Genomic DNA, 19865 nt, shown 5'->3' with positions numbered 1-19865 from the left:
TGTCAGTCTTAGTTGATATTGGGAGGGATTTCCCAACAAGGCAGAGGTGGGACCTTCGGATTACTGTTTCTTTCTGCTCTGCTAGAGTATCTCTGCTCTGCTTCCTGAGAATGTCTCTCCATTATACAGGCAGCACTTCAGCCCTACCTTCCCCACTACCTACTCTTCCTGAAAATGCTTCCCTTTGTTAGCTCCCTGTCACTGTGAAGCATTCATACCTTTTATGAATACTTTGCAGGGATGACTCAGTGTCTTGCAGGGGCATGTAAACATTTTGAGAACATTCATGTGTCTCTTCTGTTTTGTCCCTTGTTCTTGAGTAACTCTTAGACTTTCATATCATGGCCTGGAATTAAGACCCCTCACCACAGATCAACTGGATTTTTACATAAATTAATATTTCTATTACATAAGTAACATCCAGCTGTTTCATTGTATTAACTTTCTTTTTCTCTTAGTCCCTTTAATTGTGCTTTACCAATTTATCTAAATCTTAAAGTTTTTACAGATGGTGTAAAAATTCCTAAATAACTAGACAAGTATCCTAGTAAAACATTATCCTCTCCAATCATGTTATCTTTGTGCAGTGGAATAACAGCTATGATTTTGGGTAGTGAAACGGATATAAACTACGTTAGTTAAAAATACTTTGAAGGTTGGCTCTCTCACCCACTGCGTTTTTGGAGCAGATTGCCTTTTCAGGCCGCCAGCAGAATATGAAAATTCCTTATACATCCTGAGCTTTCCAGCACCGTTTCTGAAGTATTCCTTTCTTTGGCAATTCTAACGAAAACACAAGAGGGAAAAAGTGTCCTGTTCTTTCCTATCAGAAGGTGGTTGCTTCTCATATAATGAATACTTTGTAGGGTAAGAGACACTCAGAGTAGGCAGAACTGCTGATTCCCCTTTCCCGGTAATTTAGTGCAAAATCAGATGTTTTAGAGTGGCTTTCCTTCCTTGCATGCCCCAGCCAATCTGTCCTCTTGTGTGGTTACTTATAGTAAAGCAAGTGAGACTTCTACAATCTGGGTGAAGCCTGCCCTCACCACTCCACCCTCAACCCTGCCACCAACTTTAGAACATTTGAACTTGAAGTTAGCTTGTCACGTTTTTCTTCTTTGCAACATGGCTCTTACATTCGCTACCAAAATTCTTTTCTCGTTGGGTTCTTGACATCCAAAAAGAGGCTCAGTCGCACTTGTAATAACTGTAAAAGTAATTATAATTGGTACCATTTTAAATCAAGCAGGAGGATGGAATATTCAAGTCACTTTCTTATTTTAGGTAAAATGTGAAGTGTGAGGCAAAACAAGTTGAGCAAGCCAGTAAGAGTGAGTTACTGGCTCTCTGGAAGGAAGACTTTTCTGGAAACCTGGAGGGGAGTGTGTGTATTGTCAGTGTACCTACGAGGATGTTGGTTCCGTGAGCAGGTCAGGAGGAACTGCGAGTGTGTGGTTGGTCATCTTCTGGCCACCCCTCTATGCTTCCTGGCATTTAGTTTAGTAGTTTGGGTGGGGGGATAGTTCTGCCAGTGGTGGTTTCATGTTGTAGAGAGGAATGAATTTTTTTTTTTTAAGAATTTATTTATTATTTATTTATTTATTTATGGCTGTGTTGGGTCTCCGTTGCTGCACGCGAGCTTTCTCTAGTTGCGGCGAGCGGGGGCTACTCTTCCTTGCGGTGCGCGGGCTTCTCATTGCGGTGCCTTCTCTTGTTGCAGAGCATGGGCTCTAGGTGCGCGGGCTTCAGTAGTTGTGGCTTGTGGGTTCTAGAGTGTGGGATCAGTAGTTGTAGCTCGTGGGCTTAGTTGCCCCGTGGCATGTGAGATCTTCCTGGACCAGGGCTTGAAGCCATGTCCCCTACATTGGCAGGCGGATTCTTAACCACTGCGCCACCAGGGAACCCCGAGACCAGTGAATCTTAAGACATAAATGAAGAAACACTAGGACACCTTGGAGCCATTCACAAACATCTCAAGTGCGGGGGAGATTCGTTTAGAGGACTTCGGGATTCCCCAGACTATTGCTTGAAGGGCTCAATTTCTAATGAATCAATGGTGAACAGATTTCTTGTTTGTTACTCTTTTTCTATGAAGTGCTACTGTGTGTCATTTATTTCTAAAACATTCATTACTGATTTTGCCCAGAGTGAAAACCAAAGGGCTGGTTTTCGAACTGTGCGTGGTGAAGCCTTCAGCTTCCATGACGGTGCCTGGGAGGCTGCTGAAGGGAAAGTCAAGGGTACCTGGACGGGGTCTCCCCGTGTTGTTTCAACTGGCGCTAGTCTACCTTATCTCTGTTATCCAAAGGCGGGGTGCTTAAGATTTTGTTTTTATAAAATTCCACTGCTTTAAAAATATTCAAAAGCCATCACTTTGGGGAACTGGGGTTCTGGTAGACAGAAAGATAAATCACTTCTTTTTGAAGAATTATTTTGGATTGTTCAGCTCTCAAAGAGGTGAAATATGTGACTCCTTTCCTCTGTCTCAGTCACAAGTTCTGCCTTGATTGGAATGCTTGGAATTTTTTTTAAACAAAATTGGTCTCTGCTTTGTAAAAAGTTTTTATGTTATAAGAATATATATATATAGTTTAAATTTATATGTATAAATTTTAAGCCACTTTATTGAGGTATGATTGACAGACCAAGAAGTGTACATATTTAATGTATAGAATTTGATGAGTTGAGAAGTAAGTATACACCTGTGGAACAGCATGGTGCCTGTGGTTAACAATACTGTATTGTATACTTAAAAATTTGCCAAGGGTAGAGCTTATGTTAAGTGCTCTTAATCACGCGCACACAAAACAATGATAAATAAAGGGGGCAGGAGAAAACTTTTGGAGGTGATATTTTTATATTTTTACAACTTTGATTTCATAGCCTATAGGCATGTAACTCACAAACTGAGTAAAAACTTATGTATATTGCAAGGGACAAGATTACGTTTCAGATGTCCTTGATTCACACAACTTCTCTCCCTGCCTTCAAAAGAAGACTATTTCAAAGAGATAACTTTTTTTTTTTTTCTTTTTCGCGGTACGCGGGCCTCTCACTGTTGTGACCTCTTCCGTTGCGGAGCACAGGCTCAGCGGCCATGGCTCACGGGCCCAGCCACTCCGCGGTATGTGGGATCTTCCCGGACCGGGGCACGAACCTATGTCCCCTGCATCGGCAGGCAAACTCTCAACCACTGTGCCACCAGGGAAGTCCCAGAGATAACCTTCTAAGAAGTATCCCTTTATGTCTTTGTTTTTCAAGTACATTGGCCTGTTAAATGTCCCCTTCTGAAAAATAGATTGTGAGAAAAAAATGACTTTCTTGAAGAATACCTTGCTCTCTTGCCTAGGCTGGGACAACAGGATTTATCTATTCTCAACAGCTTCCTCCAAATGGGCTGTTAGTGTAATTGACATTTGTGGTGTGGGATGTTTCTGGCCTGTGTCATTTCCCATCTTCCCTACACAGGAAGCCTTTACTGGCTACATTTCTTCTTCTTGTGTGACTTGGGATTTCTTTTTTTGAGGGGGAAAATAACTCAGAATATGTGGTATGAGCAGTGTTGGGAAAATAGAGATGAAAAGACGTTTTCGATAAGATGATGTATGTTATCAACGGAGGAGTCTTGGAGAAGAAAACAGGAGATAGTTGTGTTAAGTATAAACTGGGAACAGGGGAGAAGTAAAATCATTCACTTTTACCCCTAATTGACCCTAAAGGGATTTTTTTTTTTATCTTTAAAATCCTGGATTTGATGTGTAGGTTGATATGAATTTAATTTGCTATTGGATGATAGATCGTCAATAGTTAATTGAATAAGAATACTGTGTCTTGAACCATATTGGTCTTTTCCCGAGAAACATCTATCATATTGGAAGCCAGTCATTGGTTAGCTTCCTATTTAATTTATTTTTGGTCAAGTCTTTTACTACTACTTAAGGAGTAGGTGATAAACCATAAACACTTCAGGGCACTAGAGTTAGAAACTGTTGACTCTTTCTGATGTGCCACTGAGAAAGTTAGTGCAATTAGATCTCATAGATTTTTTTCTTTCTAATCTAATCTGTTTTTTTCTCCCGTATTTTAGTACTTTTGTACTAATATATGGAGACTTAAGTCGCTGTGGGGCTGTATAACAGATGCTGAATATGTAAAATAATTTCTTTTGCCCAAAAATTGGGAGGAAGAGAGTCTGGTTCTTCTGGGGGGAGAGGATACAATTATTTCTATGGCCAAATTTATTAGAATTGGCCGTACTCTGTTAAAATAGTAAGAACTTAAGGATTTTGCTTTTATTTAATCAGAACATGAAATTTCTTGATGTGATATAAACTGTGTATATGTAGGGAAATTATTTTCACAATTATCTTACCTCTTTTAAAGATATTCTGAATAAAAACAATCTAGTGGAAGGGCTTCGGTTATAATTTTTATTTTTCGGTGTAGAAATATCCTTTCCTATAGTCATGCTATGTGTAGAGACAAATTTTATTCTTCAGTGATCTTATGATAGCCGTAGTCATGGAATTCACCTCTCTCTCTTTCTCTCTTTCCCTCCCTATTCCTATATATCTCTCTCTCCCTGCTACATCCCTCCACATAGTATCCACTTGTGAGGCAGTTCTTGGGTAATGGACCAGGCACTGGACTTGGCCTCAGAAGATGGAGGTTTGAGTTTAGCTGTGCCGTGTATAAGCTCTGAGAACTTCGGCAGATTACTTAACTTCTCAGGACCTCAATTCATCTATAAAATGAAGGAAATAATCATTGTGGTTGCAAAACATTAAATGAAATAATGCATGTGAAGGAACACAATTAACACTGACACCTTATTGAAATTTTTTTTTAATTAATTAATTTATTTTTGACTGTGTTGGGCCTTTGTTGCTGTGTGCAGGCTTTCTCTAGTTGCGGCGAGCAGGGGCTACTCTTCGTTGCGGTGTGCAGGCTTCTCATTGCCGTGGCTTCTCTTGTTGTGGAGCACAGACTCTAGGCGTGCGGTCTTCAGTAGCTGTGGCGTGAGGGCTCAGTAGCTGTGGCACACGGGTCAGTAGTTGTGGCTGGCGGGCTCTAGAGGGCAGACTCAGTAGTTGTGGCGCACGGGCTTAGTCGCTCCGTGGCACGTGGGATCTTCCCAGACCAGGGCTCCAACCTGCGTCCCCTGCATTGGCAGGTGGATTCTTAATCACTGAGCCACCAGGGAAGCCCTGAAATTTTTTTTATTGGAGTAAAATATACATAACAAAATTTATCATTTCAACCATTTTAACTGTAATTCAGAGGTGTTACGTACATTCACAATGTTGTCCAACCATCGCACTATCCATTTCTAGAACTTTTTCATCGTGCCAGAAACTCTGTATTCATTAAGTGATAACTCTCCGTTTGCCCTTCCTCCAGCTCTTGGTAGTCCCCTTTCTACTTTCTGTCTTTGTGAATTTGACTGTTCTAGGTTCCTCATATAAATGGAATCATACAATATTTGCCCTTTTGTGTCTGGCTTATTTCACTTAGCATAATGTCTTCAAGGTTCATCCCTGTTGTAGCATGTGTCAGAATTTCATTCCTTCTTAAGGCTGAATAGTATTCCGTTGTACGTTTATATCACATTTTGTTTATCCATTCATCCGTTATGGACATTTGGATTGTTCCCACCTTTTGACTGTTGTGAATGATGCTACTGTGCACATCGGTGTGCAAGTATCTGTTTGAGTCCCTGCTTTGAATTCTTTTGGGTGTACACCCAGAAGTGAAATTTCTGGATCATATGGTAATTCTATATTTAACTTTTTGAGTGACATTCTCTTTTTAAGTATTTTTTGGATCTGTTGAATTGATCATAGCAATGCGATTCCTAAATGGTGTGTTTGTTCACAGTAGTCTTTTAATTTCCATAGTTGACTTGATATGAGTCAGGACAGTGAGGTCACCTTACATTTCAGGACTCTAGGAATAGGTTGCCAAGGTGATAAGCTCTCTAATCCATGGTTCTTAGAAGTGCATTTACTGTACACTTAGATCATTGAGGGTGAGGATTTGCCCTGCTGGTGCCCAGATGTGTTGGTTAAACAATAGCTGTATCAATGGATATAATATTTTCTGCTTTGGGCCTTTCTGTAGGGATAGAGGAGACTGAAGAACGCTGAAGACAGGCTGATGGGCTCAGCTGGTAGGCTCCACTGTCTCACCATGACCGCTGCCGAAAATCCCACACCTGGAGACCTAGCTCTGGCCCCCCTCGTCACTTGCAAACTCTGCCTGTGTGAACAGTCTCTGGACAAGATGACCACGCTCCAGGAATGCCGGTGCATCTTCTGCACAGCTGTAAGTTTACCCTGATGCTTTCATCATGAGAGAATACAAAGGGAAGAATTGTAAAAATACAGGATATACTTCTGTGACTTACCGAGAAGCCAAAGTTTGCTACAATATGATTCTGCTTGGGAGCGCAATTCCACATTTGGATATGATTCCAAATACTATCTTGAATAGTAAACCCGATATTTACTGGGGTTTAGGCAAAGTGTAACACGTATATGAAGTTGAATCATTGGTTGAATAAGCAGCATCTTTCTGTTCTTAAAGCTCTAGCTAAGGAACAAAATAGACATTTTAAACATCCCTTAGTTAACTATCATCTGTAAGAAGCTCATCAAGTGTTTTGAATGATGGAGAAATCAGGTAGCAATTTGCTGAATTTTCTTTCATGTACTTGCTCGTCTCCTACAAAGCACATGGTATACAATTGTTTTACTTTGTCGAATTTCCTTTTTAAATTTTTTTCCTATTTTCACAATATGCCAAATGCTGCTTATTCCTCATAACAAATATAACCCTATAGATCTGCAGGGGTGGGCTTGTCTCTTTTAGTTTGGCACTTGGTATCAAGGCCCGTGACCTTGATTGCATGTATCCCTGAAGGCTGGTTGGTTAAAGAACAAAGATAGGAAATGGACTGATGGGTTCACGGGGACTACTAGAAGTGTGAACCAGGTGGTCTTGTTCAAATTTTCATTTATTAAAGCATTTTTTGAGCTCCTCCTCTGTGCTAGGCACTTGATGCTGGGAATATAAAGATAAGTAAGATACTCCCCACAGAAAAGATGGACACATTGCAGGAGCTATACAAGAGTTTGGTGAAATCAGGGATGGCTAGACGTAACATACTGCAGGAGTGCCTCACTCACTTTAGGAGTGGGAGGGGGATTCCTGGTGGCAGTACTCTCTGACCTGAGGCCTTAACAAGAGATTGTAAACTGATGCCTGTGGGCCACAGCGGGCCTCAACACATTTTTGTTTGCATCCCCAATTGGGAAATTTCAAATAACAAATTGGTAAATTTTTCATGAAAAAATGAAAAAGTAGTAAGATATAGCTACTCTGGGCCTGTATTCATAGGCCCAGAAATAAATGATCTTTCCTCTATTTATGGTACCTACCTCTCTCCTGTGCATCCTGTGTGTTTGAAATAGCTACACTTTTAAACTAAGGATGGAGTAAGAGTCAGCTAGGAAGAGTGCTGGGCATTTCAGCATGGTAGAGGGGAGGGCCTTATGCCTAAATCACAGTAGTCAACTGTCTATCTTTGCTTTGGTAGGCCTTGTATGGACAGACTGTTAATATTTATTATACAATAAGCATAATAATCACCAGCCAAATGTGAATTTAATACCCCTGACTTGTGAAGGACATTGACCAGTTTAGATACAGTGATCAGTGCTTAAACCAACGGGAATGAGGAGAAAGAAATCATTTAGGAAATACTGGAATAATTTATAAAAAGACATTTTACTAAGCATACTTTTTAAAAAAAAACAGTTAAGGTGAAGTAAATTTTGCTCCATCTCTTTTTTCTAAGTTAATTTAACTCACATGACACATTTTCTAGCTAGTTTATATCAATTTTCTTAAATTCTTTTGGATTGAGGATTAGCATAGAGAGAAGGCTTGGAATAATTTTTAGGTAAAAAGGAAAGTGACTAAAATCCTTTCCTTCTGTTTTCAACTGTAGGATCCAAAGATGGCAAAGAAATAGTATCATTTATCCCTTTATTCAACAGATATCTAATGAGCAGCATTTGTGTGTTCCGGGAACTGTTCTAGGCGCCGCGATTTATCAGTTAAAGAAACAAAACCCAGCATAGATCCTTGCTCTTAGGAACTTACATGCTATCAAAGGAGTTACATAATAAATAATTAGCATACTAAATAGGTAAGTTACATACTAGTGGGTAATAGGGGCTTAGAAAAAAAGCAGAGCAGGAGGTTAGGAGTGTATGGACCAGGATGTTACACTGATAGTTGGGTGGACAGAAGGAGGCTTCAGTAAGTGATGTTTATGCTGGTTCTTCCTCATCTTGTCAGCGTGTGTTGCTTCGCAGGAAGTAAGGAAACGGCCTTGTCATCACGGGGCAGCTTCAGTTTCCTTTGGTCTTACTTTGTTTCTGAGTGCTGTGCTTCAAAACTGTTTTCTTTGACTTTCTCACATCGCTTCAGGACCTTTGCTAATCCTTGAAACAAATGAGTCAGAAGCAACATTCGGTTAAAGCCAGAGTGGAAATTTTTGTCTGAGGGTTAATGATGTTTCAAAGCAGGATATGGAATTCACTTTTTGCAATGAGATCTCGAAGAGCAGAATTCAAATGTGTACGTCAGCGTTGGGTAAGGAATACGCAGACAAGCAGAGGCTGTGTTTCATACTCACAGATTACTGCCATTGCCATATTATTGTTTCCATAGAGCTTAGTTCCCAGTTAAAGACAGACAACTGCTTCTTATTTCTCCTTCAGCAGTTTGGGGGTAGGAGTTCATACAATTAGATTATTCTGTCATTTAGATTCATACTTCCTCATTGTTGGGGAGTACTCAAGAGCAGAAAGACAAATGGCTTCGTATTGTTGGTATCCCTCCAACTTGGGAACTTTTCATCGCTGTAAACATTAACCTTCCCTGGCTTCCCAATACCCCGTTTTCTATGATCTGCCAAAATAGTGAGCTGTATGTGTTTGATTACATTAGTGTCTATAAATTTGCAGTTGATACCAGATTCACCTGAAATACTATTCTAACGTTTCTGTTAGAGCTCTTATGTCTTCTTTTTAAAAACCAGTTTAAAAATGTATCTGAGGGTTACTGATGTTAAAAACCAGTTAAAAATACCAGTTAAAAATGTGTCTGATCCCCCTAGATTTTGATTTGCATTCGAATTAAAGATATTAAATGTGTTTTGTGTTTTCAAGGCTGAAAAGAAACCTGTGACATTTTTTAATAGGCTACATACTACTAATTCCCAATTTTAAGTACGATTGGATGACATCTTCCAATTATCGACTGGGAAAGCCTTCTTGTGCATGCCATATATTTAAAATGGTTTTGCTAAGATGGTTCCCTCTTCCCCCTCCCATGAAGAGAATGTCCAAATGTAATGGTTCTCTTGCTAGAGATGGTGCTATACTTATATATTTTCATCAGTTCAATAAAGCTCTTTATACATTCTGTCCCTGTCCTGTTTTCCCTAAGAAACAGTGTGATCAGTGTGCTTGGAGAGTACAGGATGGACAATGTCTGACTGGACCATTGGCTGTTGGCCAGCTCAGACCTGGCGCTTAAGCGGGTGTTCCCTAACCCAAGGGTGTTCCATGACCCTCCAGCTCTGTTTCCAAGTCAAATTAGCTTGGAAACGTGTATGTTTTCTAGTCCTCTCTTGGAGGCATGTAAAGCATAATTGCATTTGAGAGACTCTGTGAAATCTTGTGGTTAGAAAGAAAGCAAAGGGACCCCGTTGACCTTCTCCTGATGAAGCATTTCCGTTTGACCAATGCCACCTTCTTTTTGAGTGGAATACCTATTAATTTCCCCACAACCAGTGCATGGAAGAATGCCGCTTTGACTTACCCCATGGATGTAATTCTTGATTTAAATGACATCCAGAGAAAGGAAGGGGACAGATGTTGCTTCAAATAATCCATCGATGTATCTAGTTTCTTGTTAAAAGAAGCTTTACCATGTTCTGTTTGAGAAGATGGTTTCTGTTAGACTGTTTGCTCAGATTTAACATAGAGAAGAAAGTAAAGTATGAAGCAAGGGAAGCTAAATATACGGACAAAGATGGGCGGAGCTCTCACTAGCCTGACTTAAGTCATGAATCATTAGGTGCATCACGGAGCCAAAGATATTGTGGGGTTACAGAGGGAGGTGTTGTAAAATTCCTTGTTGTACTTGAAAGTTAAATATCTCAGGGATGTTAATTAATAATGAATAATATGGAAAAAGTCTCTCTCTCTCTCCCCACCCTCCCCCATGGATTTAAATAATGCAAATATGAAAATTCAAATTCCCCTTTTCTAGCTTTTGCAACACACTCTTTCAGATAATACCACACAATTATAATTCAAGGGAAAGAAAAAAAATTTCACAAAAATCCATTATCAAAGGAGGGAAAATTTGTGGGTTTCTCCCTTGTGAGCAATATTTGCCTCTCTGATTTATTTTGGAAGCTATTTCTGTCAGCCACGAATTAAAGAATAATGAAAACACAGTTGTTGCTTGTTTTCATAACCTAGATAATTTCACCTAAAAAGAGTTAGTATGTTGGCATGGCCTATTTACCATTCAGATTAAAGACAGGATGTGCTGAGCAAAAAGAAAATAAAGTCCAGCCATATTCTTGCCTTTTTTCCATTATGTTTTGTTGGCTCTAAGTAGTTAGAACTCCTTTTACTATTCATTTCTCTGAGCCAAATGGATTTTCCAGTGTTTGAAAAAGTGAGAGGAAATATAAAGCTTTTTAAACCAAGCCCTTCTTTTCCTTGGGGCCTGTTGGGTGACCTTTAAGCAAGGCCCACATAGAGCCTGGGAGACATTTACAGTGTGGGAAGATTTGCAGTGTGTGTGCGTGCATACGTTGTGTATGTTTCTGAGTACATCCAAACATACATGCGCACCCACACGGACTGGTAACTTTCAAATGAAGCAAAGAACCTGCAGTGGTTCTTTCCTGGATTCTAACCGATACCTACATAAGGAGGAAGGAATGTCATTTTTCTATTCCCACCTCCATTCTTCCCTTCCAGTGTCGTACTCATAGTGGTTAAAAGTGCAGATGCAGAGCTAGGAAGACCCAGGCTCGTGTTCAGGCTTTGCTGTTTACTGGTGTATAACTTTAGGCAAGTTCTTTGGCTTCTGTGAAGCTTAGTTTCTCACCTGTAGGATGAAGGGGGAGTAGTGGATAGTAGTATCTATCTTAGAGTGTTGTAGGAAGCATCGAATGAGAATCCCCGTACAGCAACTAGCACAGTCCCAGACCCCTAGTAAGTTAACATTATTATTCCTCTCTTTCCTAAGTTCTGTCAGTAGGCTGAGCTGTTCTGTTTTTCGAAAATGTTTTAGAGGAAGGAAATCGTGTAAAGGCTTGACTTGCTTCCTCATTAACCTTTTATAAAAAGGTGGCTATACAATCCAAAAATGGGCAGAAGACCTAAATAGACATTTCTCCAAAGAACACATACAGACTGCCAACAAACACGTGAAAGGATGCTCAACATCACTAATCATTAGAGAAATGCAAATCAAAACTACAATGAGGTATCACCTCACACCAGTCAGAATGGCCACCATCAAAACATCTCCAAACAATAAATGCTGGAGAGGGTGTGGAGAAAAGGGAACCCTCTTGCACTGTTGGTCGGAATGTAAATTGATACAGCCACTATGGAGAACAGTATGGAGGTTCCTTAAAAAACTAAAAATAGAACTACCATACGACCCAGCAATCCCACTACTGGGCATATACCCTGAGAAAACCGTAATTCAAAAAGAGTCATGTACCACAATGTCCACTGCAGCTCTATTTACAATAGCCAGGACATGGAAGCCACCTAAGTGTCCATCAACAGATGAATGGATAAAGAAGATGTGGCACATATATACAATGAAATATTACTCAGCCATAAAAAGAAACGAAATTGAACTATTTGTAGTGAGATGGATGGACCTAGAGGCTGTCATACAGAGTGAAGTAAGTCAGAAAGAGAAAAACAAATACCATGTGCTAATACATATATATGGAATCTAAAAACAAACAAAAAAATGGTTCTGAAGAGCCTAGGGGCAGGACAGGAATAAATACACAGATGTAGAGAATGGAATTGAGGACACGGGGAGGGGGAACAGTAAGCTGGGACAAAGTGAGAGAGTGACATGGACATATATACACTACCAAATGCTAGTGGGAAGCAGCCACATAGCACAGGGAGATCAGCTTGGTGCTTTGTGACCACCTAGAGGGGTGGGATAGGGAGGGTGGGACGGAGACACAAGAGGGAGGGGATATGAGGATATATGTATACATATCGCTGATTCACTTTGTAATACAGCAGAAACTAACACAACATTGTAAAGCAATTATACTCCAATAAAGATGTTAAAAAAAAAAGGTGGTTATATAGGTGATTTCAACTCACTACTATTCTGAGACACCCACAGATTAGCAGTTAGGGTTGAGAAAGAGAAATTTCTCTGTTGGATCTGTCCAAAGAGTGGCTAATGGCTGCATGTTTCAACTGAAGACCTAGCAGTAGGACTTATAGGAAAAACCAAAAACGAACACAACTTGGAAAGTCAACAGATGAGTACATTTCTGGTGGATGTAAAAGATTCAGATGAAAGTGTCTCAAGCTAACGTTTAAGAGCTGCTGACCCCCAATAAGAATATAGTAATATAATTACTTACTGGCTTGATATGTTTAATCTAGTATCATTTTTAGTGTCTTTTACTGAGAACTCTGTGGACTGCAGGAAATAATGAGGCATCTTACTCCAGCAATGTTATGGAACAGTTTTCCGTCCCCTCTTCTGGTCATGTGACCTGCCAGCCTTTCCTGAAGTTTTAAAATCTCCAGCTCCCTGGATTCCCATGTCTTCTAGTAGTACTAGATAGACAGAAGTAAATCCTGCCAGTTCAGAGCCCTCTCTTGCTCTGTTGGTTTCTGGTACTAAAATATAACCTGGCTTGCAAGGTTGGTGTTATGCTTTCCCTTAACTTTATCTTGGACGATCGATGGTGAGTTGGTAAATTTATCTTTGTCTTTATTTGTAAATGACCCCAATGTTCTTGCTGCTTATGCTTGACTGGAGTTTTAATGATAAAACTATGATGACTTGTATATTTGGCAGTCAAGCCACTGGTGTGAAAACACAAATTTTGATACTCTCTTTTTCCACTGACAACTGAGTGGCTGCAGGTCAGATAGCATCTGAGAAATAAAGGCAAACTGTAGTAGCATGAGAAATGGACTAGAGATGACTTAAGGGGGAGCTGGCTTCCTGGACCTATGATCTCATCCATTGCCTAATGCTTACCACTTACTTATTCAAGGAAAGTGGTAAAATGTGGCCAAAGGAAAGAGCAGCAGAGAGAACCATGCTCTTAAGGCCCTAATGATGGTGTCATGGCATCATAGTCCTAGAATTGGAAGGGACCTTAGATCTAATGCCCCTGCCTTCCTAGTGAAAGAAGTTCCTTTCCTGGATGCCAGAATGGCTTGACATTTAAGAGAATAGATTTCAAATCTGGTTGTCTGGGCTTCATTTATTCAACAAAGATTTATTGTGCCATGCACAGCTCTGATGGTGAAGATACAGTCGTAAATAATCAGATCAAGGTCTGGTTTTCAGATAGGTCACAGGTTAGTGCAAGACACAGACACTAATAAGTAAATGCAGACGTCAGATGATGATATGTGCTCTGAAGAAAAACAAAGCAGGCGGAAGAGGATAGGGAAAGCTAAAGGAGAGGGGGTTTCTATTTTACGTTAGATGGTCAGGGAAGTCTCACTGACAAGGTGTTATAGTTAGCCCTCTGCATCTGCGGATGCAGAACTGAGGAATGTGGAAGGCCGACTGTACTAGGCCATATTGTCTAAGGGACTCGAGCATCAGTGGATTTTGTTACCTGGCGGGGGTGCTGGAACCAACCAACCTGCCCACCACACGGATACAGAGGGTTGACTTATTTAAGCATTTATTTATTTAAACAGAAAATACATTATTCTGTATTATTAATTTATTTCTTATTTAAGCAGAAAATACATTATTCTGTATTTAAGCAGAGATCTGAAGAACATGGGGAACAAACTGTATAGATGCCTGGGAGAAGAGAGTTTTAGGTGGAGGGAAGCAGAGGTCCTAAGCTGGAAGTGTGCTTGATATGTTCAGATACAGCAAGGAGGCCAGTGTGCGTGTGCATGCACGTGTATGCGTGTGCGTGTGCATGTGCGTGTGTGTGTGTGTGTGTGTGTAGGGAGATCAGACATGAGGTCAGAGAGATAGTGGTGTTTGTGGGTAGGACCTTGCAGGCTATGATAAGAATTTCGACATTAGGTTGATGTGAGAACAGAAACCTTTGGAGGGTTTTAACCCACAGTGTAACATGATGTAATTTTTCCCCCCCTTTTTATTTTATTTTTTGTGCGTTATTTTGGATCTAATGTTGTTTTAAATGGATCAGTGTATTAATAAGTGTTCTCCAGAGAAACAGAACCAATGAAAGATACGTATGTATGTGTGTATCCACATGCTCTTACACATATGTATATATATGCATATGTATGCACGTGTATATATGTAAGAGTATATACGTACATACATATACACACATACATCTTTTACTGGTTCTATTATTAGGATTCTGTTTTCTCTTAGATTTATTATAAGGAAGTGGCTCATGCAGTTATGGAGGTGAAGTCTCATGACCCACTGTCTGTAAGCTAGAGACTCATCAGAACCAGTGGTGTGGTTCCACTCTGAGTCTGAAGGCCTGAGAATGAGGAGAGCCAGTGATGTAAGTTCCAGTTTGAGGGCAGGAGAAGGCCAATGTTCCAGCTCATACAGTCGACCAGAGAGAGTGAATTCTCCCTTCCTCCACCTTTTTGTTCTATTCAGGCCCTCAACTGATTAGATGAGGCCCATCTACATGGTGGGTTGGGGGGCAGGTGGATCTGCTGTACTCAGTCTTCCAACTTGGATGCTAATCTCATCTGGAAACACCCTCACAGACACACCTAGAAATAATGTTTAACCAAATACCCAGGTATCCCATGGCCTAGTCAAGTTAACGCATAAAATTAACCATCACAGTCACCCTGCCAGCTGTGTAGAGGATGGACTACAGGGGCAGGGGTGAAAGCATGGAGACTAGTTAGAAGGTAAATATGATAACCCAGGCCAGAAATGAGAGTGGCTTGGACCAGCAGGTGATAGCCATTTATGTCTGTGGATAGTCTGAGTCTTCATTTTCTTTTATATAATTTAGGGATAATAATAAATCATCCTTTAAGGTTAGAAGATCTAGATAAAGCATGTAGTACAGTGCCTGGAATACAGGTAGCATGTATAGCTCTACTGGTTTTGGTGTGATCGTCTAGATTTTGCTTGAAAACATCCAGGATTGGGACATACCATAACACTAGCTATTCAGTTATTGGAAATTCTAATCCTGAATTATCTTTTTCTTCTGCATTGATTTGAAACCTGTTTCTGTATAAATTCTACTTATTAGTATGAGTTCTGTTCTCTAGAATAAAATTGGTTGAAATCAAATTTTTATTCTATTCACTAGCCTTGTATTATTTGAATGAAGGTTATCTTTCTGTTAGAGGGCAAGGACAAGGATACTCATTAAAAATTCACCCACAGGGCTCTGTCCAATGTGGGAATGTTAATAAATTTGTTCCCCCTTCCCCTGGTTCGGTTGACACAATTCTTTTGGAACAAGCTTCATTTGCACAACATTCTTGACTTTGATCATTGGTTGAACAAGTACTTAAGGCTTTTCTACTTTCTTTTAGAAAAGCATATAGTATCAGGGTAGCAGGGTGGTTCTAGAAAATGGACCAAGATTTAATTTCTTTTTCACAAAGAAGGTTATAAACAGATGGTATGTTGGTAATCTGCACTTATATGTCTTTTTTTTTTTTAAAGCATACCTTGCCAGTGTTTAATTCTTTGAACCACATAGCAGAATGTGATAGGCTGGCCAAACATGCAAATCATGACCAGAGAGTGGGCAACAGTGGGTGTCCAGGGCTTCCCTGGTGGCGCAGTGGTTGAGAATCCGCCTGCCAATGCAGGGCACATGGGTTCAAGCCCTGGTTTGGGAAGATCCCACATGCCACGGAGCAACTGGGCCCGTGAGCCACTATTACTGAGCCTGTGCGTCTGGAGCCTGTGCTCCGCAACAAGAGAGGCCACAATAGTGAGAGGCCTGCGCACTGCGATGAAGAGTGGCCCCTGCTTGCCACAACTAGAGAAAGCCCTCGCATAGAAACAAAGACCCAACACAGCTGTGAAGGAAGGGAGAGAGGGAGGGAGGGAGGAAGGGAGGAAGGGAGGAAGGAAGGAAGGGAAAGAAAGGAAAGAAAGAAAGGAAGGAAGGAAGGAAGGAAGGAAAGAAAGAAAGAAAAGAAAGAAAGAAAGAAAGTGGGTGTCCAATGAGAGAACTTTCCCTTCCATCCACTGAGTCATCAAAGTTTATTCTTTTGAAGTATCACCTGTATTCCAATTTCCTCTAAGTCTATTCCCATCTAAGTCCTGATTCTACTCTTTCATTTGCTACTACTGTGTACCAGCCACTGTGCTAATTGTCTGCATAAGGTATAATCAGTCCAGCCTTCACGTGGGAAGCAGATCCACTGATAGAGGAAGTACAGTGTGCTGAGGGTTCATGTGGGAACCCTCTTAAACTAGACTTGAGGAGGTCAGGGAGGGTCTCCTGAGGAGGTCAGGGAAGGTCTCCTGAGGGGATAAGGCCAAAAGATGAATAGGAGATTGATTGATAGACGTGCTACAGGGAGGAGGGGCAACCACGTGTGAGGCACAGAACCAAGGAGGAGAGGTCTACTGAGGAACCCCACTGAAAGACATCCCTGGAACATGTTGTTGGAAGTATGGGTGTTCTTGGGCAGGAGGCTGGAAAGGCAAGCAGCGTCTTGTATGCCATGTTGAAGAGCATTATGGAGGCACTGGAAGGCTTTGTTTGGGTGTGGGGTGGGGAGGATGGCTTTGGCATAGGGTTGAGAATGGTCTGAAAGTGCACAGAACTGGAGTAGGATGAAGGAGGGCAGGTGGGTAGAGCTCAGAGAACACCCTGGTCAACATATGCTGTATTTATCATGGTAGACTGTACTTTTGAGGTATGGAGTATTTAAATTATTTTCATGTCCCCAATTTCTCCTCCTTCCTATCCATTTGGATACTACTGTCAGATTTCTTAAAATGTTGCTGTCATAATGCTACTGCCATTATTAGGGATTCACGTGATCCTATTTGAATCATACTCCTTAGTGCTAACATTCAAGTTCCTCTAGGAACCGTTGTTGCACAGTGTTTACCCAAATCACCTTCTGCTCTTCTTGTGTGTGAAGTACCTCATACCTCCAGGTCTTTACTTCTTCCTAGAATTGTCCTCTTTTCTTTCTTTTTTATTCCCCCTGCTCAATTTCTAATGATGTCTCATTGCTTGGTCAGGGCATACCTCTGCTCATTATTCAACAAATACTTATTTTGACGAGCAGAACACTAGATTGGGGAGGATTTGTTGATGAAAAGCTCAAACATTGTTCTTACCCTGGTAACATTTGAGTTATGTTACCTGAGTGTAAAATGATCATCTTCTCTCTGAAAGCATTTAGCATTTAAAATCTGATATAAAAGATTTCATACAAATATCTGTATTGTCTTGTACTCTAGCTGTTTGGCATAGATCCATTTTATTTTTCCACCTAGACTTGAAGTTCACTGAGGGCAGAAACCCAGGAAGGTAATTAGGTATCATTAATCATCATTGTTGTTGTCATAATAATAGCAGCAAACTTATCCAACTTAGTGCAAGGCATCCTTCTAAGTACTTTCACTTATTTCATCCATATCATGACCCAAATCAGTCATTAAAAAATATCTCTATTTCTGGGACTTCCCTGGTGGCGCAGTGCTTGAGAATCTGCCTGCCGATGCAGGGGACACGGGTTCGAGCCCTGGTCTGGGAAGATCCCACATGCCGCGGAGCAACTGGGCCCGTGAGCCACAACTACTGAGCCTGCGCGTCTGGAGCTTGTGCTCCGCAACAAGAGAGGCCGCGACAGTGAGAGGCCCGCGCACCGCGATGAAGAGTGGCCCCCGCTCGCCACAACTAGAGAAAGCCCGTGAAAAGAAACGAAGACCCAACACAGCCAAAAATAAATAAATAAATAAATAAAATTTAAAAAAAAATCTCTATTTTTGAAGATCATGAAGGAGATATACAGTAACTGCCTGTTTGCTAGTATAACAGTTTTTGGGATTTGTATACTCATGTTCTGAGGCCCAATCAGCCATCCCAAGCAAATCCTTCACCTAATTGCCAGTTTCCAAAAGTACCGGGACAGGCAGGGGCAACTGTGCCAGGACCAGATGGCTACTCCAGTTAACTTCAAGTCCTTCTTCAAAGTTGGCGGTAATTTCAGTGTGACATGTGGAAGATTTTTGTTCCTCTTTTATCTCTTTGTAGAAATAGGAAGCCAACAGGCAAATAAAAGCCCCCAACAGAAGAGTGAGAAGAAAAAGCTACTTGGCTGAATTCTCTCTTCCCTTCAGTTGTCAACTCAGAATGGCTTTCAGTCTTAGACCTCAGCTAAATGCAAAGGTTTTGGTGACCAGTGTCGTATATGCTGATGGGGGTAGAGAATTTAATTAGAAATAGAGTGAAATCTCAGTAACTTATTGTCATCTATTCCATTTTTCCTTGTTCTCTTCTTTTTAAATTAAAAATTAATTTTTAATCTTAAATGTGACGTGCTGGTTTTAAAACAAAGTTAAAAACCTTTCAAAGTCTTGATTATATGAACAGTTCACCTGTACCCCCTTCTAGACTCTTTCTCTGTTAATGTATAGAAACACATGGATGGATACACATTCGTGCACATCACGTAATAGAGAAATGGGATCTGTAACTTGAGTTTTACAAATTGAACCTAGTGTTTTGTGGACATGTTTCTATATAATAATGTACAGACCTACCTTCCTTTTTAAGTGCTGCATAATGTTCTCTGGTATGGCCGTATCAAAATTTAATGAACTAGGTCCCTCCTAATGATGGGCCAGTTTTTGCTATTATAAATAAACATTTTTGTACTTACATAAATATGAAAATATATCTGAGATAAATTTCTAGAAGTGGAATTGCCTAAAAGGTGGGTGCATTTTAAATCATCACGTGTTGCCCTGTTGCCTTTCCGTACTGTTGTGTCAGTTTACCTTCCCACCAATGGGGTAGAAAAAAACCCCCTTCTCTGACACTCTGGGTATTCTCAAACTTTTCACCTTCTCTAATCTGATATGTGAAAAGAACATACTATCTCATTGTTTAATCCATGCTTCCTTTTTTAAAGGAGGAAGTTAATTGCAGCAAAACAAACTCACTTCATGAATCTATCTTTTAAAAATATGTGGCTCGTCCAGTGCCAGTACAGTTTCAGCTGATTTTATACCTTGGTATTCACAGTGCTGTCAAATTAGAAAAATGGGCCCTGTCTGGAAAAGTATACGCATAGGAGACATGAATGAATGAAAAAATAACGCTCATAGTGGTGGGCTTAAGGTGGTGGGAGATGCGTTATCACACACACACACACACACACACACACACACACAAACTCTATGTTCAGCGACAAGATGTTACTAAGTAGGAAAAGAAACTTAAAAATTTAGACAAGTGGCAGCCGAAAAGGTTGTGAGTTAACTAGAAAATTCAATTAACTCTAAAACACCATTTTCTGAACATGTAAGTTAATCAAAGTTTGGTTAGGATATGGATTTCAGATATGCATGGAACC

At 40.5% G+C, this 19865-nt stretch overlaps 1 protein-coding gene across 4 annotated transcripts in view; it reads left to right on the top strand.

The window, feature by feature from the left end:
* Nucleotides 1-19865, top strand: part of RNF144B (ring finger protein 144B) — a 167398-nt gene that overhangs the window by 92421 nt on the left and 55112 nt on the right. For all 4 annotated transcript variants that reach the window (XM_060307875.1, XM_060307873.2, XM_060307874.1 and 1 more), the window contains one exon: nucleotides 6121-6324. In XM_060307875.1, coding sequence (XP_060163858.1) covers nucleotides 6157-6324 — 168 coding nt within the window. In that variant the 5' untranslated portion in view covers nucleotides 6121-6156. The remainder of the gene's footprint in view (nucleotides 1-6120; nucleotides 6325-19865) is intronic.

Source organism: Globicephala melas, chromosome 11, assembly GCF_963455315.2.
Source record: "Globicephala melas chromosome 11, mGloMel1.2, whole genome shotgun sequence".
In the NCBI taxonomy this organism is placed as follows: domain Eukaryota; kingdom Metazoa; phylum Chordata; class Mammalia; order Artiodactyla; family Delphinidae; genus Globicephala; species Globicephala melas.
This window is presented reverse-complemented; position numbering and strand designations above follow the sequence as displayed.